This window comes from Poromitra crassiceps, assembly GCF_964638095.1.
Source record: "Poromitra crassiceps genome assembly, chromosome: 6".
NCBI lineage: Eukaryota > Metazoa > Chordata > Actinopteri > Beryciformes > Melamphaidae > Poromitra > Poromitra crassiceps.
Window position 1 is genome coordinate 20,794,310 of NC_139627.1, and position 27,878 is coordinate 20,822,187.

The following is a 27,878-nucleotide window of genomic DNA, read 5'->3' on the forward strand; positions in this document are numbered from 1 at the left end:
AAAAAAAGATTTTGCAGATTTAACAGCATTTGGCTGTTGGTTACTTTTGATATTGTCAGGATGGTTGTGAGGATGGAGATTAAGCCAGGTATCAAATCAGTTATTATCAGATTAAACCCTGATATCTTGATCTGCAGCTAACTGGTGGGACCGACTAACCAGCCAGAGAAGAAATGCGGTAGCTTTTCTCCACAGCAGGAGAGTAAACTGAATGTGGATAATGTAGCAGGTGGTGATAGCCTGATAGTTAGAGCAGCAAACTTCTTTCCCATGCCATTAATGAATTTAATCAGTGGCATAGGCTGTGTCCACTCGACACTAAACAAGTTTTGTTCTAAACCAGCGTTTTAAAAGGAAACCGATCTGTCCACACGAGCGTTTTGACTACGGTCCAGAACAAAATCTCCATCCGTCCGTCCACGTCTGAAACCACATATCACATGACCATTCACGTACGCGGGTCATGCATGGGCCATGCGTTATAGCAAGCTGGGTGTTTATTGTGGTCATATTTTTGATATTGTAAGTGTTTTTTTCTTTTTCACATTTCAGACTGCATTTCATTCTGTTATTTCTAGACTGGATTATATTCATCTCTGTGAGAGGTCACACAAGCAAGCAGTCTATGCTGTACAATACATGTGCAAAACGCACCATAAAATAGCTGTTAAAGGCAGATTTTGCTTTTCTTCCCCCAGAACACATGTGCAGTATATCCATTAGTAAGAAAATCTGCTTGTTTTTCACAGCCTAGTGTAACTTGGCAGGTAAGAAGGTGTGAGTGTCTGTAACTGAATAGGTGAAGTCGAGCATTGTTGGAAAAGGGCAGATGTGGCTCAGCCAATATAATGAGCACAAATGTTTTCTTGTGGCATAAAAACAAGTCCAGACACTGTGTGTGTATGAACGTTACTGACAGGAAAAAACAATGCTGTAATCATATTAACACTTATTGGCACACTCATAACCTGCACAATCACATTTGTGCCATTCTATGTATGTGTGTGTGTGTGTGTGTGTGTGTGTGTGTGTGTGTGTGTGTGTGTGTGTGTGTGTGTGTGTGTGTGTGTGTGCAGCAGCCTCTGCTGTTGTCTTTGATCTAAACCTGATACCTGACATCTTTTGACAGTATCAGCCAGATACATCCGTAGAAGAGAGAGGAGCAAAGTAGGCAAAGTCAGTCAGTCAATGTTATATGTATGAGTTATTTTTCCATTCATTCTCTGGCAATCATATTGTATGTTGTTATTTACTTCTTGAAAGCTACATGCCACTGCACAGTACATTGGATTTCTTTTTTGCTGTGGTATCAAATTGGGTAATGAGAATTGTGGAATTTCAATGGTATTGGTATTGACTACCAAATGTGTGGTGACATTGTCTCTGTGTGTGTGTGTGTGTGTGTGTGTGTGTGTGTGTGTGTGTGTGTGTGTGTGTGTATGTGTGTGTGTGTATGAACGTTTAAGTCCAGACACTGTGTGTGTATGAACGTTTAAGTCCAGACACTGTGTGTGTATGAACGTTTAAGTCCAGACACTGTGTGTGTATGAACGTTTAAAGTCCAGACACTGTGTGTGTATGAACGTTTAAAGTCCAGACACTGTGTGTGTATGAACGTTTAAGTCCAGACACTGTGTGTGTATGAACGTTTAAAGTCCAGACACTGTGTGTGTATGAACGTTCAAGTCCAGACACTGTGTGTGTGTGTGTGTATGAACGTTTAAGTCCAGACACTGTGTGTGTGTATGAACGTTTAAGTCCAGACACTGTGTGTGTATGAACGTTTAAAGTCCAGACACTGTGTGTGTATGAACGTTCAAGTCCAGACACTGTGTGTGTGTGTGTGTATGAACGTTTAAGTCCAGACACTGTGTGTGTGTATGAACGTTTAAGTCCAGACACTGTGTGTGTATGAACGTTTAAAGTCCAGACACTGTGTGTGTATGAACGTTCAAGTCCAGACACTGTGTGTGTGTGTGTGTATGAACGTTTAAGTCCAGACACTGTGTGTGTGTATGAACGTTTAAGTCCAGACACTGTGTGTGTGTATGAACGTTTAAGTCCAGACACTGTGTGTGTATGAACGTTTAAAGTCCAGACACTGTGTGTGTATGAACGTTCAAGTCCAGACACTGTGTGTGTGTGTGTGTATGAACGTTTAAGTCCAGACACTGTGTGTGTGTATGAACGTTTAAGTCCAGACACTGTGTGTGTGTATGAACGTTTAAGTCCAGACACTGTGTGTGTGTATGAACGTTTAAGTCCAGACACTGTGTGTGTGTGTGTGTGTGTGTATGAACGTTTAAGTCCAGACACTGTGTGTGTATGAATGTTCAAGTGCAGACACTGTGTTGGCAAGTGAATGTGTTAGGCAGGTCTGCCATGCTAACCACATTTGGTCTGCGATACCAGAATCAAATTTTGTTTGGTTGTGTGTATGTCTGTAAGTTGCTCATGTTGTTGTATATTTGTATTAGGGGGGGAGGGGAGGGGACAGTTCTACTGAGGAACTGATGTCATGTTGCAAGTGATGCACATGTCATTTTCTATGGTACCTAACTGTCGAAATATCAATAAAAACAAAGTTAAGTGCTAAACCACCTACATGTACAGGATACCTAACAGCATATGCCTTCAGTGGGATGTTGGACCAACTTTCTTGGTTTCCAATACAATTCCTGTCCTCCACATGCATGCATGGTTTGAGGATACTCAAAGCACTCCTAATACTGTATCTTTTCCATTGGGAACACTTTAAACAATTAAACAGAGCGAAAAGAGAAGATCGTATAGGAATACTTTACGGACATGACTTTAATTACATGAAGTTTAATTCCTTCTCAGCTGAATAAAATCAGCCAGTCGGACTCAACACGATACCTCAGTCTATCCCGAGTCACCCTCAGCGTGAAGTCTCGTCCACAACCTCCGTCTAAGGCTGAGTGTGTGTGTGTGTGTGTGTGTGTTAGCTAGCCAGCTCTGTCGGCCACACTGAATGAACTTGTGCGTCTCTTAGCCCAGCTTGAACTGTGCTTCCGTTACAAGAGCATGCGTTATCCTGGCTTGAACCGCGCGCCCCCCCCCTGAGACAAAGGCTATGTTCATATCTGCACTCCACATCAGCCCTGCTCATTCTCCATGGAGGAGGAGGTCGGCACTGGAGCCAGGGTTATCTGAGCCTGGTGCCACCATGAGAATGGAGAGCCAGTCCTCTTGTTACCACTCTGCCCTCTCTGGCCTGATTACATAACAGCCGGCTGTAAGGCCAGGAGCCACCGCATACAGTCTGCCCCTTTGTTTCTGCAATCATTGCGTGGAGGGGGTGGGGGCATAATTGTATAGGAGGCAAATTATATGCAAACTGCTGTGTGTGTGTGTGTGTGTGTGTGTGTGTGTGTGTGTGTGTGTGTGTGTGTGTGTGTGTGTGTGTGTGCGCACGTGCATGTGTGTGCATGTATGTGTGTGTGCGTGTATGTGCGTGCATTAGGGATACTGTAAATCAGTGATACTCAACTGGCGGCCCGCGGGCGTATGGATTGTTGAGTATGGATTGTTGAGTATGGATACAGTTGAGTATGGATGGAATTGCAAGAAGATTTTTTTTTTTTTTTTTTTTTTACAGTGCACCTGAACGCAACATGCAAGATACCCGCTGAATAAGTGTCCAAATGTTCATGTAATTCTGGCCAATACTCACACTTCTGTTATAGCATTTCAGTCTGGAATATGGAATATCTTTCAATAATCTATGATTTAGCTGCTAAATTGTCAAATACTGCCGTCTGCTCGCTACCCAGGCACTTATGTATGTACTTAACCTAAGTAACTATCCGGTGTGCACAACATTGTCAGACTAAACTCCGTCTGACACCTACAATCCGCTACAGAAAAATGTATTGATTGTTTATTAACTGGCCCCTGGCCTTCTATCATTTCACGAAAGTGGCCCCCGGGCAAAGCAAGTTGAGTATCCCTGCTGTAAATTATCCTGTCCCTATTTGGGAGTGAGTGAGTGACAGACACAATGTAGGTGTGATGAATTCAATTGAACAGTCACTCTGACATTGTCCTGTATTAGTCGTTGCAGTGAGGAAACCAAAATGATCAAGTATGTGGTGGCGGTGCTTTCCCGCTGAGGAACGCTGTGAGAAGTGCCACCTGTGTTTAGGTTCTAAATCAATTGTAAAACAATGTGATTAGGGCTGTTCGATTTTGCCTAAAAATTTAATTGACGATTTTTTCTCTCAAAACTCGATTTTCGATTTCGATTTTCTGATACTATTATACTTCTCTAAACATTTGCTGCCTTGCAGAGCTCTTTTTTCCCTCTTTTTTCATAAGTGACAAATTACGCTTTTACTCTGAAGGCAGAACAACCCAACTTCCTGTTTTATATTAACATAGGTTCCTGTGATGTGATTAACTCAAAATGCTAAATAATAAAAAAATATTTCTGGTTTCCAGGGACTTTAACGTTAGTATGTCTGTGCTCCATTTTTACCTTTGAGTAAACAACAAGCAGCGCTGCAGCCTGGCTGCATACACAAGAGCTATAATGCGTGTGACATCACCATCTAGCTTTCAACAACATGGCGGCGCTCAGTGACGAAACAGGGCAAAAACAGGCAAATACATTTTAGTTTTGCAGCCAATGTAGGTGTACATGTAATTCACATTTGATTGCAGGGTTCTGTCTTACCCAAGGTACAAAGCAAACAAACCACACTTGTATTGTTCAAATCAATGCTTCATCTCCACTTTAAATCCATACATGTAGCTTTTAAACTGGTTAGGAAATCATGTTGCCTCTATGCAAAAGTTAATTTCCAACACGGACAGGAATGCCCCTCCACAGCTAAAGCTGGGGATTGGCAAGGACCTCATGGGTATACATGGGTGACGATACCATGCACCGACCCTATGCCAGGTTTCGACCTGGCCTTGTTTTAACATCGTCCTAACTAATTAATTCGATTACGATTCAAAATCGATTTATCGAGCAGCCCTAAATGTGATGCGAGTATAATTTTTGTCCCTGCATCTGCTTCTTCATCGGAGCGTCTTGCAATGGATGCATTCTAGTCCCAAACACCAAAGTCATTTAGGTCTCAGAGGGAATGTCCACCAACAACGACTGTAGTCCATCGCCGACCGCTGATATCCAATCAGCCAGGCTGTGTGTGTGTGTGTGTGTGTGTGTGTGTGTGTGTGTGTGAGATGGCTAACAAAAATGCCTAAAACGGATATTGCAGCACCTTGTGCAACATGTTCCCTTGCTGCTCATATCTCTCTCTCCCCCCTCTCTTCTCTCTCCGCTCCTGCCTCCCTCTCTGCTTCTCTCTCTCTCTCCTCCCTCCCTGCTTCGCTCTCTCTGCTCCTCCCTCCCTCTCTGCTTCTCTCTCTCTCCCTCTCCGCCCCTCCCTCCCTGCTTCTCCCTCTCTCAAATTCACTTTATTGGCATGAATGTCTCATGAACAATATTGCCAAAGCATCAATAATTAATTAAACAAAATAACATGAATACAAACAAAATACAATTACATTACATCGCTTATGTGTTGCCTCTCTCTCTCTCTCTCTCTCTCTCTCTCTCTCTCTCTCTCTCTGGCTGAGAGCTCCATTTGGTAAAACCTGTCAGCGATCCTGGTAGTTACAGCAATACACTGCAGCTCCACAATATCGCTCTGTCTCGTCTCTCTGCCACACACACACACACACACACACACACAGCGTGATGGATATGGCTATGTTCTGTAGGAGGACAGTGTGAAGTGTTTTGTGAAGAGTGTGAAGCTATTGAGCAGCCTGCTGTTTTTCACCGGACGGCCTGTGACTAATAACCTGCACACATACCCACACACAAGGGCTGTTAGCCTTCTAAAGTCACTCGTGAGGAACATTACTTAATTTGTGTATGTATGTATCTATGTAACCACTGCATAATTAACTCAAAATCAATTCTCATCAGTCTCATTTGAGAGAATTTGAAAAGTTAAAGTCCCACAATTGTACCTTGAGTTGAAATGGCTTTGTTTCTGAAACTGGAGGTGCTGTGAAAACACATTGCTCCATACGTTCTGACAATGACTGATACGGCTGTATTCAGGATAACCCTGATGACACACTAACCCCCAAATCAAGCCTTTTTACTGTATCATTTGAGAGGATTTCAAAGTTCACGTCCCATATTTTTACATTGAAGTGACTTTTTAAGTCTGAAACGTGGGGTGCTTAGTTTAAAGTTTAAAACACATTGCTCCATAAGTTCAGTCTTACACAGACCGCTTACTGTCGTGCATAGTCAGTCACCACCCAAGGCCCATTCTGAGCCAGGAAAGAAACACACAGAGGCAGATGAGCAGGGTCACACAATGACACAAACAAAATGGACACAAGCTCATGTACATGCAAGCAAGCAAACACACACACACACACACACACACACACACACACAGGGAGCATCTTATCCCCCATATAACAGCAGCTCATAAAATAACACACAGGCGCCTCTGGCCAATTTGCCAGATGCCTCTCTACCAGCAGGTCTCCCTCTCTAACAGCAGGTCTCCCTCTCTGCCAGCAGGTCTCCCTCTCTACCAGCAGGTCTCCCTCTCTACCAGCAGGTCTCCCTCTCTACCAGCAGGTCTCCCTCTCTACCAGCGGGTCTCCCTCTCTGCCAGCAGGTCTCCCTCTCTGCCAGCAGGTCTCCCTCTCTACCAGCAGGTCTCCCTCTCTACCAGCAGGTCTCCCTCTCTACCAGCAGGTCTCCCTCTCTACCAGCAGGTCTCCCTCTCTAACAGCAGGTCTCCCTCTCTACCAGAGGGTCTCCCTCTCTACCAGAGGGTCTCCCTCTCTACCAGCAGGTCTCCCTCTCTAACAGCAGGTCTCCCTCTCTAACAGCGGGTCTCCCTCTCTACCAGAGGGTCTCCCTCTCTACCAGAGGGTCTCCCTCTCTACCAGCAGGTCTCCCTCTCTACCAGAGGGTCTCCCTCTCTAACAGCAGGTCTCCCTCTCTACCAGAGGGTCTCCCTCTCTACCAGAGGGTCTCCCTCTCTACCAGCAGGTCTCCCTCTCTACCAGAGGGTCTCCCTCTCTAACAGCAGGTCTCCCTCTCTACCAGAGGGTCTCCCTCTCTAACAGCAGGTCTCCCTCTCTACCAGAGGGTCTCCCTCTCTAACAGCAGGTCTCCCTCTCTACCAGAGGGTCTCCCTCTCTAACAGCAGGGACTCCCTCTCTAACAGCAGGTCTCCCTCTCTATCAGCAGGTCTCCCTCTCTACCAGCAGGTCTCCCTCTCTACCAGCAGGTCTCCCTCTCTACCAGAGGGTCTCCCTCTCTAACAGCAGGTCTCCCTCTCTACCAGCAGGTCTCCCTCTCTACCAGAGGGTCTCCCTCTCTACCAGCAGGTCTCCCTCTCTACCAGAGGGTCTCCCTCTCTAACAGCAGGTCTCCCTCTCTAACAGCAGGTCTCCCTCTCTACCAGCAGGTCTCCCTCTCTAACAGCAGGTCTCCCTCTCTACCAGCAGGTCTCCCTCTCTACCAGAGGGTCTCCCTCTCTAACAGCAGGTCTCCCTCTCTAACAGCAGGTCTCCCTCTCTACCAGCAGGTCTCCCTCTCTACCAGCAGGTCTCCCTCTCTACCAGCAGGTCTCCCTCTCTACCAGCAGGTCTCCCTCTCTACCAGCAGGTCTTCCTCATGACTGAACCCTCTGCCAGCAGCTTTTCACTCAGACGTCATTAAGACGCATTTATTCCACTTGAGGAATGTGGATACACTGCCAGTCAGACGTCTGGACACACCTGATGGAATGTTTTTCATGACCTGAGAGCTCAGACACATCAGGCCCACAGCAAACAACTAACGGCAACGAAGGCCGACTGTTGCGTCACCTCACGCCGCCTGTGTCGGGGGCCGGGGCCATGAAGGTGCATTTGAACACACAGCAAAGACTACAGCCGACAGTCAACTTGCACATACGTTCTGCGCCTGCGTGAGACCTACACTGCGGATATACAAAGCAGATACATGAAACAACCATTTTCACACCACTCTCACTCACATCTTCAATGGTTTCCTAATAGAGTACCGCACTGCAGGGATGACGTATTTTTGTAGGCGTACCCAGAAATCACCGCCATGCTGGTTCGTAAGGGGAAAAGTGAATGGGATTTTAGTATCGGGATTTCAGGTTAAATGCATGAAACAAGGTCTGTGGTTAACAAAAGTTTATGAAACAGCGTTTCTGAAAATCGCGTTTAAAAAAAACACATTCATGCTTCAAAAGTCATAAAAGTGGTCCTTGTTTCTGAAGGTTATCTTGGGTTAGAACACAAACTTAGCTGTTTCATAAACTTTTGTTAACCACAAACCTTATTTCATGCATTTAACCAAAATAAAATCCCATTCACTTTTCCCCCTACGAACCGGACTCATTGCTGCAGTACTCTACAGTATATAGCTACTTCTAATCAACAATATGGATGATAAAAAGTTGCAAATGGAACTGGCGTGTTCAGCCTTCGCCTGGTCTTTTGCTTGTGGAAGAAGAAAGGAAGATGCGGGGGTGAAAAATCAGGAGAAAGTGCACTACTGTACATGGACTCAAAGAGCTTTCCTGAAGGCAATGTTGTTGTTGTGAAAATATTTGTGCACTGGAATTATCCCATGATGAAGTTGAAAAATTAGAAGCACATTTGTGCGTGCCCTCTATTCTCCTGCACTGTTTCACCTTAACCAGCTGACCAGCCAATCAGAGTGTTTTCTCTCACAGACGGCCCGATGCAGACGTCAACAGGTAGGAATGGCCGAAAAAGCCGCCGACATTAGTGCCAACGGTGCGGGACACACCACAAAGAGTAGGGCGACAGACATACTGTAGTTATCTTATGTATGAATGTCTTTCCAAAGCCTCTGCCTTTCCATCAAGCCAAAGGGTGGCTACTTTACAGAATCTAAATATAAGACGGTTTGGATTTGTGTAACATGTTGGTCCATGCATAATTCCCTTTGTGTGTTAGATTTGATGTCTTTACTCTTATTCTGTTGTGTTCTGTTGGGAGCTTTGGTGGCCTCGTGCTTCTGTGCTCTCCTAAACAGGCCTCAAGCTGTCCTGATACACACCCTGCTGGAGGTGTTACTACCTAACCCTGTCCAAAGGACATACTGAGAGAAAAATACATTGTGTGTGTGTGTGTGTGTGTGTGTGTAGTCGTGCATGCATCCGTGCATCCGTGCGTGTGTGTGTGTGTATATTCGTGCATGCATATCTGTGTGTGTGTATTCGTGCATGCATCAGTGTCTATGTGTGTGTGTGTGTGTGTGTGTGTGTGTGTGTGTGTGTGTATTCGTGCATGCATCTGTGTGTGTGTGTGTGTGTGTATTCGTGCATGCATCAGTGTATGTGTGTGTGTATTCGTGCATGCATCTGTGTGTGTGTGTATTTGTGCATGCATCAGTGTATGTGTGTGTGTGTATTCGTGCATGCATCTGTGTGTGTGTGTATTCATGCATGCATCAGTGTGTATGTGTGTGTGTGTGTGTATTCGTGCATACATCCGTGTGTGTGTGTGTATTCGTGCATGCATCCGTGTGTGTGTGTGTGTGTGTATGTGTGAGTGAGTGTATTCGTGCATGCATCCGTTTGTGTGTGTATACGTGCATGCATCAGTGTGTGTGTGTGTGTGTGTGTGTGTGTGTGTGTGTGTGTGTGTGTGTGTGTGTGTGTGCGTGCGTACGTGTGTGTATTCGTGCGTGTGTGTGTGTGTGTGTGTGTATTCATGCATGCTTCCGTATACGATTTACAACCATGTGAACAAGCAGCCAGCGGGCACAGCCAGCAGCGGGCCGGGCTGGGCCGGGCCTGGAGAAGGGCTTTGTCTGGCTTACCGAAGATATTGGTCGAATGTCCTTTCTTGGCGAGGGGCTTGAGCTCGTTGTGGCCCCAGCCGTACTGTCTGTAGCTGTCCCACGCATGCTTCATCATCTGAAACAACAAGACAGCACATTAGAAGAGCACGCATGCTTCATCATCTGAAACAACAAGACAGCACATTAGAAGAGCATGTAACTGCCCTTTTGGCTCAGCCAGAAAACGAGCTGGAAAGAAATATCCCAAAACTCGCCAGCCAACTAAGCTTGGGAGCACCCCCACTTTCTGTGTGTTGGAGGATGTGCTGGCTCGTCACACTTTCTGTGTGTTGGAGGATGTGCTGGCTCGTCACACTTTCTGTGTGTTGGAGGATGTGCTGGCTCGTCACACTGCTTGAAGACTAATAAATGAGCCTCGTGATCACAAGATCCTGCCAAACAATCACAATAATCATTTCAGCCAGAATTGTCAAGCCCTCCCAGGTGGAGTAGAGAGACGTACAACTACAAGTTTAATTAACCGGCACTTGGCTGTTGGTGATTGCCAAGCCTGATAAAACACCTTTATTTTGCTTTGCTTGCTTCCTTGAAGTTTGTAATCCTTCAATTCATCCATACTTTCAACATTCATCAATGAATAGATTTCTTGTGAAACGAGACGCCTCTTGCCTCTAGTATTTCACATCACCTGAGCCCAAATACAGAATAACAGAACTGCAAGCAAACAGCAACACTCAAAAAACATAGCAGAAAATGTAATTCATTGTCTTGTTCATAGGACAGTACTGCATTGTTTTGTTCATATTCACTAATGTAACCTGATTATTGTATGTATTGGTGTGCTGCATTTACCTCTTAAACCTGTGAGATCTGTTTTCTTATGAATGCAGTCTTTATACGATTTTTGGTGTATGTATATAGACCGATGTTATTCTTCTAACTTTTCTAATTATTGTATTTTCTTATATTTATGAGCCTTGTTGTATTTATCATGTAGAACTCTATTAAAAAAATGTATGTAACACATCTGTAGTTAATTGATGTTCATGTCTACATTCTGCACAAGGGGGTTCTGATTGGCTGCTGCCTTTCAGCCACTCCCCATTTTAAAATGGCTTCTCATCCTAACAAATTGTTTGCTTGATAAAAGGTCTATGACAAAAACATTTGACAGTTTTAGTTTTTACATTTGATCCGTCCCTCTCCTACGCTGTGTCCCTCTCCTACGCTGTGTCCCTCTCCTACGCTGTGTCTCTCTCCTACGCTGTGTCCCTCTCCTACGCTGTGTCCCTCTCCTACGCTGTGTCCCTCTCCTACGCTGTGTCTCTCTCCTACGCTGTGTCTCTCTCCTACGCTGTGTCCCTCTCCTACGCTGTGTCCCTCTCCTTGGCTGTGTGTGATTCCAAAAGGCACGACTCTGCACAAGACAACGCAAAACATCCACTGAGGATGCATTTGAAGTTTTCACTTTGTCTCCCTTTAGCATCATCTTTTCTTTTCCCTCTCCTTGCATCTCTAGCTATGTGTCTAGGAACAGGGCTGTATCACATGACCTTTGACCTATGTGTCTAGCAGACAGAGAAAAGAAACAGGGCTGTGTCACATGACCTTTGACCTATGTGTCTAGCAGACAGCGAAAAGAAACAGGGCTGTGTCACATGACCTTTGACGGGAGGCTGCGAGAGATGGGCTCGAGGAGGGAGGAGACGATGAAAGATTGCGAGGTGAGCCCTGCCATGGAGGCTGTCTGAAGCTGAGAAGAGGTGCTTCAGGGCAAACAGAGAAGATGACACGCCCGGGGAGAGAGAAAGCACCAGCTTTTACCCAAGAAGCACTGCTGCCCTCTTTCAATTTATAACCTGTTTCTTCCACAGCCCTCACTCCTGAGTAAAGGCAACGCCAAACTCACAAAAGTACTTTTCCTGTCTATGTGCTTGTGTCAGTCATTCTGCTTGGCTCTGTCTGGTTATGTTGATTTCTTTCTGTCTGTCTGTCTGGTAACCTTTCCTATCTGTCTATTCCTCCTGAGGCAGTCTGTCTATCCCTACCTGTCTGTCTATTCCAGCCTGTCTAACTGCCTGTCTGTCTGTCTAACTGCCTGTCTGTCTGTCTATCTGCCTGTATGCCTATTCCAGCTTGTCTACCTGCCTGTCTGTCTATCTGCCTGTATGCCTATTCCAGCCTGTCTAACTGCCTGCATGTCTGTCTATCTGCATTTATGCCTATTCCAGCCTGTCTAACTGCCTGTCTGTCTGTCTAACTGCCTGCCTGTCTGTCTGTCTATCTGCCTGTATGCCTATTCCAGCTTGTCTACCTGCCTGTCTGTCTTCTAATCTTTGATTATTCTGTGTATTTTGTTTGTGTTCCATTTCAGTTTAATACCGAATCTTTGTGCGCATAGAGACAGTCGGCATGTGTGGGAACGCCCACCAAATGTTATACGGCTGGCGGGCGAGTGGGGTAAAACCGCCCATATATCTCAATGGGCTGACTCACCAAAGGACGGTGCTGCAGCTCTAAACTACAGGTTTGGGGATTCTAGAGCAAAACACAAGATGTCTGCTCAGATGTGCGTTTACTGCGGTGGTCAAATCCCCGATCGTGTCTGCCTGGGCTGGGCTAGCAGCTAAATTCTAACTTTGCTGAATGGATAGAATGGATTTACCCCACCTGACCACGCCCCCAGCCAGGCTGAGCCAGCTAACCCGGCGTCTATGACGAGACATCGCCTCAACCTATACTCTGAGCAGCCATTGCAGGTCAGACCATCTTGGAAACACGATTTCAGACGGAAGCCCGTCTTTTATTGTCACACGAACACTACAACACATGCATGCGGCCACAACACACACTCATGCCGACGGTGGCCGGTGAAATATGTCCTCTGCATTTGACCCATCCAGGCTTGTCCTTTCCTCCAGGGGGCAGGCCAGGAGCAGTGGTCGCTTTTTCTTTCCAGCGCCTGGGGACCAACTTCAGATGTTGTCGTCACTGGTCGGATGACGATCTTCTGCATGTTTTTAGTGGGGGGTTATGTACGGAGGAACCCCCTGGGGGGTACAGGGAGAACATGCAAACTCCACACAGAAAGGGGGAGCCCTTTCTGCAAAGCCCTTCCCCAAGGTTTCTTTCCATGTTCCTCCATAATGAGGTTTTCATGAGTGTCGTTCCTTGCTCTCATGAAGAACCAAGGCTGGGAGGTATTGTTTTAATGTATTAAGTGCTCAGGTTTCTTCATTCACGTGGAATGCTCTTTGCAATGTGCACTGCTTAGAGGAGTTACGGTGTGCAGGGTTTAGGTGACGCAGAGCCCTTAGAGCCCCATAGAACAGACATGATGAAGTGTGTGCACTCGTACATCAGGTAGTACGGTAATGGTCAAACAAGCATCAACCAACTCAAGGATGGTACACTGTACATCAATGTACCAGGCAGTAGTTTGGTGACCATCTACACACCGAGCAGCTTGTTCTACTTTCCTACCAACCAACCTACTAAGTCCATGCCAGGCTGTCTGCCCGTCTGTCTCTCTAGACTGCCATGTGGGGATGAGAGTCCAGATCCTCCTCCCTGCAGCCGGCAGGCAGCCAAGCTAATAAAGACGAGGGCCTGGCGTTTCATTGTGCTTTGGCCTCGCGGCTTTCCATGACGCACTGCGCGCACACACAGGATTATAAATCAAATTAACACACGCCGTGACATGGACACTTACGCGTTGGCTGGCTCCCTTTGATCCGTGTTGATTGGATGCTTCATCAAATTTTGATTGGCCCATATGCCAAGGACAAGTGCGATGGTGCAGGGTACTTGACAATGGTGACAAACTGCTCATTGAAAGGACCTTGGAATACTAATTGGACATTAAGCCCCAAAATTCACTGATTGATTCTTCTGACAGATAGCACTTGCCATCGTAGCGTACTGAAAGCCAATAGGGAGGGAAACAAACAATTCTGGCCAAAGTGGCTGGCTCATTTCAAAATTCCCCAGCCACGTTCAGCGTTTTACAGTACTTACTTGATTTTTTTTAAACTGAATAGAACCTCTACAATCAATGACGGTTGGTTATCTGCAAAAGGTGCAGTGTAGACAAACCTAATGGCCACACCCAACCTTTTTTGTCATCACCGAACTCGAGGAAATGAATCTTTCACTCGTCCGTAGAGCGACAGGATAGCGTCCCTGGAAGCGGTCGGGCTTCAGTGCTTTGCCAAAGGACACTTCAGCACTTGAGGGAATGATGCCGGGCTTTCCGGTCGAAACGAAAGAAGGCCTCTCTGCTCACTAGGCCACCCTGTTGACCTTAAATTAAGCCAACTACTTTTTTGGCCATTGTTCTATATGGGATTTCCTCTATATGGGATCGATTTGCCTCGTCACTGGATGTGTTGGGTCAGGTGTTCAAGACACCGCCTGTCTCTACATCAGCTCCACCTCCATGACAAGGGACATCTGCCAATCAATGTCTCCCCTGACACAAAAGTTGGTGTGTTGCATGTTTTATTTTTTACTCATCTTTTAAATCGTATTTTTATTTATGGCACTTTTGAAAAGGCAGAGGGAGGTTTTGGCAGGCTTTGGTTGAGAACTGCCAAGAGATCCACACATTCTTCACTCTCTTAACCAAGTCTAACTCAAAGGCGGTGGCACAGGACCGTATTCTGGTATCAATGGCATAGAAATAGTTCAAGTCAGACAAGCTGTTCCTACAAATCTATATTTGCACTCATGAAAAGCTAGAGAACAGAAAACTATGGTTCTAATTTTCAGAAAATGAAGCTGGAAATGTGTTAATATTCCTGTAAACTTACCCTGGGTGTGGTTACTTGCACACTTTTACAGCTTTTTATGCCTGGCATTCATACATGCAAAATCTATATCAAACTTTTCCATGAATGCAGGGTGGGAAATGACCACCAACCAAACGCTGGTAATGCTGGATTGGCTGGTAAGATTGTCTGTCTACTCCTACCTGGAATCCTACACATACGTATGTGAATTCACTTTAATCATGCATTTCCTTTCAGCACTTGGAGATACAGGCAACATGGCTTGCTATCCATGTGTTACCTTAACTCATTCACCGCCAAAGACGTCTTTGACGTGTTATCAGAAATAGCCCTCCCCGCCAATGACGTGTTTTTGTTTTTATTAGTACAGCGCGTAGTTCAAACACTTCCCCAGCCTGTGACATGGTATCAGGTCCCTAGCCACAAAGACAAAACCGACAACACGCGATCAAACACATACCGCAGCTGTTGTTTTGAAATGAGCAGGAGGAAAAACAGAAAACAGAGAAACGTGCTTCCTTGTGAAGTTGTGCAGAGAGGAGAAACGCCCCTCGGCGCGCTGCACGAGCTGATCGGCTTGTTGCAGGGCAGCGGACATCGATCGTTCGCGGTAGTCAAACCCGTGATCAACATGATCGATCCTGGTCCCTCGACCCCGTTCCTGTGTCCCAGCCCGAAAGAGACGAGACGGAGTCACAACTGTGTGAGTTGGAGGAGAACAGCAGCCTCGCCACAGAAATGGCTTTCACACAGAGCGAAGCAGCACGGCCACTTTCCTGTCGAGGGCGAGGAAGACTGGATTTCAATGCGACAGGACCCGGATGATATCGCGGTAAGGAGTGTGTGTGTGTGTGTGTGTGTGTGTGTGAGAGACTACACTGATCTCTGCATTCTATTCTATGATCACACTCACTCACACTGAGTAAACTGTATTGTTGAATGTAAAAAAAGCACATCATGTATATATATATATATATATATATATATTTTTTTTTCATTTGTGTCATAACGAATAATATTTACATGTCTGATGTCAATACAGTTCAAAATAAAAGAATTGAGAGCGAGTTCTGCCTGAGATTGTGTGATTTAGAAAAATGCCATTTTCTGCAATTTATCTTCTCAGAGAGACCTTTTTGGTGAAAACAGGGTGTATATAAATGGCTATAAGTAGAGTACAGAACATGCTAAAAGCTCACTTTTTTTTCCCTGGTGAACCCAGAGACGTACATCTTCATTTTGAGGTATTGCAAATCACTTTGGTGCTAATAGATAATTTACTGTGGGTCTTGAAAGATGACCAACAATTATGAAAATCTTTGGCCTGTGCTAAATATTGGCAGTCCTAAACTGGCCATGAATGAGTTAACAATCTGACACATTTCACAGAGGTGATGAGAGCACAGAGCCTGTTCATACATCACATTAAGTGGAGAAAACACCAAAAATAGCACATCAGCACAGCAACATACAGCCGGCATTGGACCGGCTATCCAATGTGTAAATAAACAGTATATTATTAATAATAATATACGGTACTGTTCCAGCTATAGACTCAGCATTGGGACAAACATTGTCATTTAAAGAGACTTTCATTACCATAATTGCATAATTACAGGGTCTTAAACCATTCTCATGAGTCAATCAGCCTATACACATATTTATAAACTTCTAGACAAAGCTAGCAAGGTTGGGTTTCAGGCTGATAGCAAGTTTACTTTCTTATCTTCAATGTTACTATCAAATAGTAACAATGTTACTATCAAATAGTAACACTGACATTAACATTTTCTTAAAATAAGTGAAACATTTTGCGATCATTTAATTGTTTCCGAACATGTGTCAATATCTGTATCTATAGACAACGTTGCTTGTATCCAGAAAATGTTGCTTTAAACATAAGTGAAATTATCGCAGGCCATTTTTGATTGCTATAAGATTCAGTACTAGACTAAACGACTTGTTAATATGGATCTCTTTTGCAGTGTAGAATATCTTCATTTGTATTGGTTTCAGAGTGTTAGTGTCTGTTAATGGTCTAAGACTTCTGGACATGTTGTGGGCCTATTTCAACTAAACATCCATGATACAAGATGGTCACTTGAAAATCCCAACGACAGACCCACTCTCACCCTCCCCACCCCTTTCTTCAAAGTCTGAAGTCATGTGTCGACATAGGCGGTGACCCAAAAGACACAACCACTTCACAAGGTCCTGTATAGCGGTAAATGACTGCCTCAGAGGTGTTTCCACCCTGCTGGGAAACATTTCTCCTGGAAATAGGTTAATGCTCCGTAGCTCTTGGAAGCAGGGTTGAAATGTCAGAAAACTCCAAACACACCGGAGTCTGAACTTCTCTCCTACCAAAACCCCCACATGCAGAACTCAACCCCCACCAGACTGTCTGCACCAAGCGGACAAATCCTCACGGGTGAAGTTTGGAGCCAGTAAGAACTGGCAGCAGGCGGCCGGCAGTTCCTCTAATATCCTCTGAACGTCGGCTCCCAAAACACTCCGAACCTGACTCAACGCCATGCAGCTCCTAACTCTTTATCCTCTTCGTAAAATATAAAGTCAATCCTTTTTCAAAATAATCACTTTAGCGGTGTTGGCTGGCTCCTACAAATGTCAACTCGGCACCGTGAACCTAATCGTTTACGCTTCAAAACGGCCCTTCAGAAAGCTATGGGTGACGTCACATCCATAGCTTTTTTTCTTTAATTATTATTACAGTCTAAGGTGTGCACCCATCATTGCATCCAATCTCATACAAGAAGTGGACTTGAGTCGTGCCTCTGTTTAAAATCAATCCAATATAAAGAGACGTCTGCAGCTAGGCTGATTAATAAGCACTTTCCTGCCACATCATGTTAAAGCTTGTTCATTTTGTGCTCCACTGGCCTGTATTTCTCACTCCACTGGTCCTCTTGCCGAGTTGGTGGAAGTCTGTCCTCTTGTCAGTTACAGTGGCAGCCGTTGTAAAGGACTACATCTGAGAGTGTGTGTGGAGCAGGATGACGACTACATCTGGGAGTGTGTGTGGAGCAGGATGACGACCAGTAGCTTGTGGTGCAGGACAGAGTGTCTGTTCAATGCTACAAAGTAACAAAGACAGACACACACAGCCCGTTCCTCTGCATGATTCATCATCTTTTCTGCACTGGCTGGAGGGGCGGAGAGGCACTGGACATTTTTCTCCTATATTGGCACCTCTGTTCTGATACTAGTTTAGACTAGTAAGTTTTAGTAAAAAAAGAAAAAAGTCAATATTGCACCTTCGTTTCCAAACAGAATACCGAATTGTAGGGGTGGGAGAAAAAATCGATTCACTTAAGTATCGCGATTTTTAATGTCACGATTTTTTGAATCGATCTTTTATTCCAGAATCGATAATCGCAAAAGCAAAAAAAAATAAAAAATAAAAATTGTGCCGGCAGTCAGGCCACTCACTGAACAGCAGGCCAGGCGCTGCCTACTGGTTTACTAGTGGTTTTATTACTTTATTAGTTAGTCTGAAGTAATAATTACACTTCAGGGTTAAAGTGGGTGCATCTCATTGTAAAATTGGACTTCGCCCAAATTGGGCTTCAAACGGCCCAAATTGGGCTTCAAACGACCCAAATTGAGCTTCAAACGGCCCAAATTGGGCTTCAAACTACCCACATTGAGCTTCAAAATCCTGTACCCAATCTCATCCTGTATTGAGCAGAAAAATCGCACAACAGCTATTTCTGTCTGTGTTTGTTTGTTGCTCCGTGAGGTTACAGAACGCCCCATGCATGCAGCAGGCTGTTTCGCCAGCCGGGGTCTGGCAGGAGGGAGGAGGCGCAGGCAGCCTGCACTGCGCTGAGAGGAAAACTTTTGCACAACTTTTAACAAGAATCACGAAAAGCCCCCAAACTAAAATGAAAAAGGGACTATATGGCAACTTGGACGAGGGAATGACATAGAGAAATCTCGCATTGTGTTACCCCAGAACGGGGGGTTTGTCGTATTGTGCGGTGTGCTGCTGTAACGAGCCCACGTCACTTTGCTCTCGTAACGTAGTTTGAGTAGTTTCCATAGAGATACATGCAGAAAAATAATTAAATTTCTAGTTCGCCACTGAATTACCAAATTGATATAACTTAAAACCATTTTGAGCAAAGCTGTTTCCAAACAGGCCACCAGCGTTGGCTAATTGTTGATATTTATAAAGATATTGCCCCTCTCAAATAAATTATTTTTGAGGCAGTAGGCAAACTGTAATGGCGTCGATTTCCGAAAAAAAATCTGGACTTGAACACAGTCAAAGAGCCTAGTATAGACAAGAGCATATGTCATTTCTTGGTTTTTTCCATAGGTATTTTCAAATCACTGTTCTAATACATATCTAGGGGGTAAGTCCTCCTTTAACGACCAAAAGTCATTCTGCGCCACAATCAGAGGCTCTTCTGGTGGTGATTTGTCTGTGCTGCTGACACAAAGTGAATAGAGAGAGAGGCACAGCCATCAAGTGCAATGCTGGCCTCATTATATTAAGACTCAATAGTAAAAAGAAAAAGAAAAATACTACAAAGAAATGAAGACAGTGAACAGAAATAAGGACAGTGAGGTCTCTAAATGAAATGTCAACGGAAATGCAGGCACAATATTGCCTACTTAGATATACACACAACTAAAATACCCAACAAGATCATCATTATCTGAGGCAATTCGCACACCATTAAATGTTTGCTTTGGCTGGCTTGCCTGTTTCACCAAGATTCCAACCAATCAAAGTGTTGGATTGAAATTGCTTGGGACACGATCACATGGCTCTATTGGGCTGTCATGCTAAGGTCAGGGAGTCTTTGGCTTGGTACCTCCTATCTTCTCCTCTCAGTACAGCTATCTCAATCTGTCCCATCCACCACCCACTACACGCCCCCATTCCCCACCCACACATACACGCAACCATTATGTGGTATCTGTGTCTCAGAAACACAGGACAACTTACTAAATCATGCCTTGTCTCATTCAGTGCCGTGAGAGGATTGAGGACCCGTTCTCTCCTTCTACGGCTCTCTGCTCATTTCAGTGTGGCCCAGTGTTTATATCATCATGCCACATGATATGATGGACCTGGCTTTGGAATGGACTGCCGGCCCGGGAGTGGCACTGTGTTAGTGAATGGACCGCCGGCCCGGGAGTAGCACAGCCCGGGAGTGGCACTGTGTTATTGAGGTCTGAGACTGGAGAAGATTAAAAGAAACCTCTCTTGCCCTCCTTCCCTCTCTCCATCCACTCAGCGTGAGAAGCAGCAACGTCTCCGACGCGGCGCTGGGCTTGATGAAAAAGGCAGGCTTCATTATTATTCACCATTATTGCCAAATGTCTTGACAGAGCCTTACAACAGATTCTAATGTACACCACTGTGTGTAAACGGGACGTGGAACAGACCCTTTTCACAAATGCCATTTTGTGTCTAAAAGGCAGGATAAACACAGGCGCAACCAACTCACTAATTAGGGCCCCAGCACTGGAACACCAAAATGGACTGGAAGTTGGAAACCCTAATTAATGTTTTGGTACACCTGTGTTTATCCTGCCTTTGGGACACAAAATGGCCACGGTGAAAAGGGTCTATTGAAATTCGTGAGCGCTGCCAAGGGCACGGTGCCTTCTTCCATAAGCTGAATGCACAGACAGACAGCTTCTTCCATAAGCTGAATGCACAGACAGACAGCTTCTTCCATAAGCTGAATGCACAGACAGACAGCTTCTTCCATAAGCTGAATGCACAGACAGACAGCTTCTTCCATAAGCTGAATGCACAGACAGACAGCTTCTTCCATAAGCTGAATGCACAGACAGACAGCTTCTTCCATAAGCTGAATGCACAGACAGACAGCTTCTTCCATAAGCTGAATGCACAGACAGACAGCTTCTTCCATAAGCTGAATGCACAGACAGACAGCTTCTTCCATAAGCTGAATGCACAGACAGCTTCTTCCATAAGCTGAATGCACAGACAGACAGCACTCACATGCTTTCATATGACTTTTGTTCTCAAAAGAAATCTTCTGCATGTGTGAGCGAGCGGGATGGGGAGGCTGACCGTGACATTGCCTGCAGGGGACTGAGCTGTTGGAAGCCTTACAAGTCATGAAGACATGGTTTCCCTGCTTGATCAGTTAGCGAGCAGACGGCCTCAGAGAGGCGTGAGGGTGACATCCTCTTACAGGGAAGCCTGTTCCTTGGATCATGTGCTGAAGAGCAGACACGTCACACGGCAGGGCGAGGAGGAGGAGGAGAGAGAGGGGGAGTGAAGGGAGGAGGAGAAGGAGACTACTGGGAGGGTATGAAAGCGGATGAAGCAACAAAAGGGACAGGGAAGCGAGGTTACAGAGGTGCAACAGTGGAAGAGCGTAGAGGGAGGGGAAAAAATAGATTTAATAAGGATAAAGCCAGCGAGAGAGATGTAGGTGAAATGCTCCCCTTTAACCCCAATATAATGTCTCCAGTGGCTGGTGGAATCTCTAAAGGACCTAAAGGTGCCTTTCCATGGAGGAAAAATCCACCTAAATACAGAAGTCACACCTGCTTTTCCTATCATCCTGGACAGTTTCTGCACTAGCAAAAGACCACACCACCAACACCTGCTTTTCCTATCATCCTGGACAGTTTCTGCACTAGCAAAGACCACACCACCAACACCTGCTTTTCCTATCATCCTGGACAGTTTCTGCACTAGCAAAGACAACACCACCAACACCTGCTTTTCCTATCATCCTGGACAGTTTCTGCACTAGCAAAGGCCACACCAACAACACCTGCTTTTTGTATCATCCTGGACAGTTTATGCACTAGCAAAGACCACACACCACCAACACCTGCTTTTCCTATCATCCTGGACAGTTTCTGCACTAGCAAAAACCACACCATCAATTGAATGAAATAAGGATGTTTATTTAACAAATGTGAATGATGAAGCAGGGAGCGGTGGTGAATGTAGGATGGAGAGATGTAGGCGAATCCCCTGCGGTGTGGGGAAGGTTTTCAGCGACGGATCCGCCCTTGCTACCGGGCATGGCCGCAGACCGCCAAAACCTTCCTGGAGGAAAAGAGATGAGTGAGTGTCCCATAGGCCTTTGAGATCAGGAAGTCCTTGACAGGATGGCATTGTTGCTGCAGCGATGTGGAAGGCGTGACCGGAGAACGCATTAGGGGAGCTGCCAGGTGTGGCGAGGACGTGGTGAAGGTGGAAGCAAAACCAGGAACGGATAGCCACGCAGCCGGACTCTCTTATGAATAACGGATCAGAAAGGAAGTCGTTCAGAGCTTGTGAGATTCGAAAGCGGTTTATCAGAGGTTCGTATGGGCTGAAGTATGAGTTGAGTCTGAGCAGTGAAAGATGGGAGTTGGGTTCAGTTGATTGATTTGATTTGTCTGAGAATAAAAGCCAAGCAATGTTCTGAGATTATGGATAGGTCTAAAATGCAGGGTGGCGAGATGGATCAAAATCGTTTAAATTCGGAGCAGCGAAGGAACACCACACTAATACTGGGTAGGTAATCAGCTTTCAGCTCAATGTCAACTGACTACCAAGGTGCCATCCATCCGCCTCAAGGTTGGACGTGTGCGTACTGCAATGATTTTCTGCTCACCACAGTTTATCTGAGTTACTGAAGCCTCTCTTTCAGCTTCAACCAGTCTGGCCATTCTCATCTGTCCTCTCTCATCAACAAGGCGTTTCTGTTCACGGACCTCTGACCTCTCTCATTAACGAGCTGTTTCTGTTCGCTGAGCAGAACTGCTGCTCAACTGGATGTTTCTTGTTTTCGGCACCATTCTGTCTGTGTAAACTCTAGAGAGTGTTGTGTGTGCAAATCCCAGCCTCCAGGAGATCATCAGTTTCCGAAATAATCAAACCCGTCCATCTGCTACCAACAACCAGGCCACGGGCAAAGTCACTGGGATAACAATAAAAAAAGCCATTCTGATGATTGATGTGAACATTAACTGAAGCTGACCTGTATCTGAATGATCTTATGCACTGCTGCCTGCAGCACTGAATACAGCAACACTATAGGTTTCAACTCGATCATCACAAACATTATAAGCAACCAATGGTAACGAGTGTCAGGGCCAGTGCTTCAGCTTCCGGAAAATAACTGTTCTTATCTTAGAATCATCACCTAAGAGAGGTGCAAGGAAAAAACACAGTTATTACTGTAGCTAAGGAAAGAAGCTTTGCCCAATCCTTCCGTGTTAGTATCAGTATTTTTCCTGGTTTTGTCACTGTTACTAGTATTTTCTGTGCTAGTAATGATTAGGAAAGCTAGTTTCTGTGTGAAATCTCAATATAACCTGTCTGAGTCTAGAAAGCGAGTCTCAACTTCATTATCAGGGACTTTTGTCTTGTGATGATTTTGTTTTGGGGTCTATCTTTGAGAAAGGCTCTTTTCGTGTTCACAAATCAGGACCGAACAGTGTGCAGAGTAGACCAATGGAGCAACATGTTTTTCCCTTTTAGTGTTACAGTACCTTACACAGCCCCTGACAATTAAGGACTTTGGTGTGTGTGTGTGTGTGTGTGTGTGTGTGTGTGTGTGCGTGCATGTGTGAGCGTGTGTGTCCATACTGTATGTGTGGGGGTTGCGGGAGTGCGGGGGGGTGTGAAGGCAGAAGTGGAGGGTGGTAGTTCGGACAGCCTACAAAGCGTGAGGTCCGCAGTGCGGCCGGCCGGCCCTCTGTCTTGATGTCCACTAGGAGCTGTGACCTTCACAATGGCAGCCAAACGGCTGCCCACCGGGCACACTCTTCCTGCACGCACCGGCAAAGAGGCCCAATCTGCCCCCAGCCATCCCCATCCCCAGGGAGGAGCGGCTGTGATTCATGCACCCTTATCCCTGACGCGCTAGGGTCACAAACACAAACACACATTAGCATGCACGACAACGAACATGCACACACACATTACCATGTACGACCACGACCAATGAGCACGCACACACATACACACACACATACACACACACACAACCATGTACGAGCACAACATACACACGCACACGCACACGCACACACACACAACCATGTACGAGCACAACATGCACACGCACACACACGCACGCACACGCACACACACACAACCATGTACGAGCACAACATGCACACACAGGGAAGTGAAATATTCATAAATCTCCTTGGAGTCGGCAGTGGAGAGCAGGGACATTACTTTCAGCATTGTTAGAAAAAAAAAAAAAAAAGACAAATGGGCCTCACTCCCAGAGAAGAGGCACGCGACCACAGGCTTCTGGAGGTTTGGGGAGCTGTGACTGGAGTTATGTGCTGCCCCGAGTGACCTCCAGAGGGAGCTGTGACTGGAGTTATGTGCTGCCCTGAGTGACCTCCAGAGGGAGCTGTGACTGGAGTTATGTGCTGCCCTGAGCTGTGACTGGAGTTATGTGCTGCCCTGAGTGACCTCCAGAGGGAGCTGTGACTGGAGTTATGTGCTGCCCTGAGTGACCTCCAGAGGGAGCTGTGACTGGAGTTATGTGCTGCCCCGAGTGACCTCCAGAGTCACTTTGATTGATTTAAAGCGCCTGTCCTGCCGGCCTCCTCTTTCTCATCTCCTTCTCGCTCGCCCTGCGGAGGCATCCTATCTGGCTTCACTGAAGGCCTTTCAGAAGACGCACGAGGGCGGCGAGAATGTGACATCTGAATTGCTTCCTGCGGTAAATACATTCAGCGCACCGGGGCAGAGGGTGGTGATAAATTCCCCTTGAAATGGAGACAGTAAAAGAGACCAGATACGCTCTTTTTATACAGCTCCCGAGCACCAAGTTCAAACAGATAATGGCCGGTGATAGCGTTTCTTCAATGTAATGTACGGAGCATCCATACAAATCTAACAGGCTACAACACACATCATGATACCAGCGCTATTCCTTCCTGGAATTTGTGGGAGCAAAAACTAGGGATGCACGATCATTATTGGACCGATAAATTATCGGCCGATATGGCCATTTTGCGTTAGTATTTATTATTCCGATAATGGCCTTTTTCCGATAAATTAACAGCCGATAATCAGGCTTTGTTTTTTGCCTCGGACCGGAGCTATTGTTGTCGCTCGCTCGTGACATCACAGCTGCGACGGCCAAACATGGCTGCTGCCATTCAGTATGTTGCCGTTTTTCAGTTTAGATGATCACAGCTATTTGTAATTTGCAATTTGTTTGTTTACGTTTGTTTACGTTAGCTTCGCGAGTGTTAGCGTTAGCTCTTAGCGCGGCCTACACTTCAGGCTCGCCCGCTTGGCAGACACACTGACACTGCTTGTGATCAAACAGCCCCGCAAAAGCACTTCATACTCACAGAGCTGGTGTAAACATATAGAAACTAATGGAAACCCCTTTACCCGAAATGAAACATGCAGGGATTGTGTATTTAACTCCAAAAAACAACACGCTAACATTAAGCTAACCGCGCTAGCCGGGAGTCCCACTATAACAAAGGGACTTTGGAGTCCAGCAGCAGCTAGCTGCTGGACAGAGCCATCTATCAGAGCCAAAACAAAGGTGCAGGCGCGCACATTAGGCTACATAAAAAGCATCAGTCAACATAACATGACAATAAGATAAATAAAAATTATTATGCCCTTTGTCATTGTGTTTTATCTGCAGACTAAGCAGTCATTGGCTTCCTGTTCTATAAAAGCCTTTATTTTTGTATCGACTATAATTGAGTGATACACTTTATTAAAACAATCATATTATATCAGAAGTTTTCGTTGTTTTGTGTTCACAGTGATGTCAGTTAGATTTGGTTAGGCCAGAGCTATGCTCACTACATCTGCCTTTTTTTTTTACCCCAGGTGTGCATAATTTTCTTTTTTTTATATATATATTTTTTCATTATAATAATTATCGGTTATTGTATCGGAGTGGTCAATTGAGAACCCCCTTTTTTTTTGTCATTCAGCTGCCTGACACCAGAGCCACTGAGACAGCAAATGTGGTGCCGTGCCTGTTGCCAGTTTCATAGTTTTGAGTTGATGTTTTCAGATACACTAAAAGCCAATGGTGACGAGGAATCAATCACAAAAAGCCCACTATATACTGTACCTAGCCTACCGTGCTCGTCGTTGTTCTCCTCCCCCTCCTCCTCCTCAGTGCTCATTCCTGCTGTACCTTGTTGGTTTTTCCTCGAGGGCTCGCAGACCCATCGCACAAGCAGCCTTGCCTGCATTTGCTATATATATATATATATATATATACGCAGTATATAGCTGCGGACCAAATTTCACTTGCTTGTCATCAAAGTGATAGCACGCTCACTCTGTCCTCTCTCGACAACAACGTGCTACCTCTGCTGATTTCGCTGTGGATAGACAGCTGCTTGCAAACATGGATCGCTGGTTAAAAAGGAAAATAACACTACGTCGTCAGAAGGGGAAACAAACAGGACAAGTCAAAGAAGGCACTTGTAGCGGTAACGTTAATGTAACACCAGCAGACAACGCCAGAGTAACGCCAGTGTCAGTGATGTTTACGTTATTGATGATGAAGAATCTGATATCGATAACGACATTAACAATAACGTTAATCATCCCGATGCCAAGATGCCGAGTGACAGTAATGTCAACAAAGAAGAGGGAGCCACCAAAAGCAAAACTAGACATAGAGGAGATGAGACTACTACCTTTATACTTCAGATAATCCCTTAAGTTCCAGGAGAGGGACAAATGCAGCAGGTAAGATCTAACAAAGTAATTATATTATACTACTGTGTATACTGTGTGTACTGTGTATGTTTTTCAAGTATCCACTCACATCATTTTGAAAACAGACTTGTTTTTTTGTTTTCCACATCAGACAGAGGAGAACACAGTCAGCCACCTGCATAGTTTAGAGAATCCCTTCAGTTCCAGGAGAGGGACAAATGCAGCAGGTAAGATCTAACAATACTGTACTTAAGTAGGATTTACAAGTATCCACTCACTGCATTTTCAAAACAGACTTGTGACTCTTGGGAAATCAACTGATATAGATTTTGTTTTTGTTTTCCACATCAAACAGCTTCCATCCCATAAGCAACTGATGAAGGACCAGATGTGCTTCGGTGAAACGAGAGAGAGAATTACATAGTGAATTCAGCTGCTAGAATTAACACTTTTATAATATATGAGTTGAGTAAAGGATTTGAAACCCTACTTCAACATCTACTTTAACATCTACCTGAGTCTATTTTTAGTTGAGTATTTGTATTTTTACTGGGAATTTGTGTACTGCCACGGTGCCTGGGAAGAATAGGACAATGTACAGTAAGACAAGTAGTTAAACTCGAGTTAGTGTCTCACACCCAAAGTCTATAAATCCCCCCCAAAGTATATAGATCCGCAAAAATCTATAAATCCACCCTATCTGAAGAACATAAGGGGGAATTCCCTCCTAGTTTGCAAAATGAAATTCAGGCCCTGACTGCTTCACATTCCACCCTGCCAAAAACTGAGCTGCACTCGCTCTGCTTGACTGGTTCACATTCCACCCTGCCAAAAACTGAGCGGCGCTGTCGCTGATAGAGGGGTGGAGAAACTTTGTGGCTCTGCTGAAATTTAGAGGTGCTGCCTTAATTGGGAGAGCTAACTTCACTATGATGGGAGGTAGAGTACATAGTGTGTACAACTAATGAAAAAGTATTGCACTACAATGTTTCATGACGTCATCAGTGACATAATTATTGACCAAAATGATCTTATGACATCACTGATGATGACAGGCACTGGTGTCATAGGCATTGTGATGTCATAGGCATTGTGACATCAGTGACAATCAGTGACAATTGTGATGTCATCAGTGATGTGAAGTTGAGCAATTGTGCGCTGCGCATGCCAATAGAGCAGGCGAGGCAACGCAGCAGCTGAGCTGTGGGCCGAGCAGCGTATCCGAGCCCGCGCGGCCGAGCCCAGGATTTCTAGTAGATTAAATTTGTCTTATGCTCCGTTTGTATAACTGGATTGTTTTGCTTTTAGCATTTCAGAGAACGTGAGAGCAAAACATATATTCTTCCCCACCTCTTCAAATGGGAGGGGGTCATGTTAAGCATCAAAGTGTTTACCCTGTGATTAAGGCTTTCAAAAGCACACAAACTCTGACTCTATCCTGCCATGCTGCTTTTTACCTGAACTGAAAACAGGAAATTAGTCAGCCTATCCCTGTGTAGGATCAAAATTACACTGCTTGGAACATAGATCAACA

General features: G+C 45.3%; 1 protein-coding gene across 3 annotated transcripts in view; it reads right to left on the reverse strand.

Moving 5' to 3' along the window:
* man1a2 (mannosidase, alpha, class 1A, member 2) overlaps window positions 1–27,878 on the reverse strand; it is a 288,606-nt gene that overhangs the window by 174,554 nt on the left and 86,174 nt on the right. For all 3 annotated transcript variants that reach the window (XM_083639580.1, XM_083639579.1, XM_083639581.1), the window contains exon 5: window positions 9,884–9,980. In XM_083639580.1, the coding sequence (XP_083495706.1) occupies window positions 9,884–9,980 (97 nt within the window). The remainder of the gene's footprint in view (window positions 1–9,883; window positions 9,981–27,878) is intronic.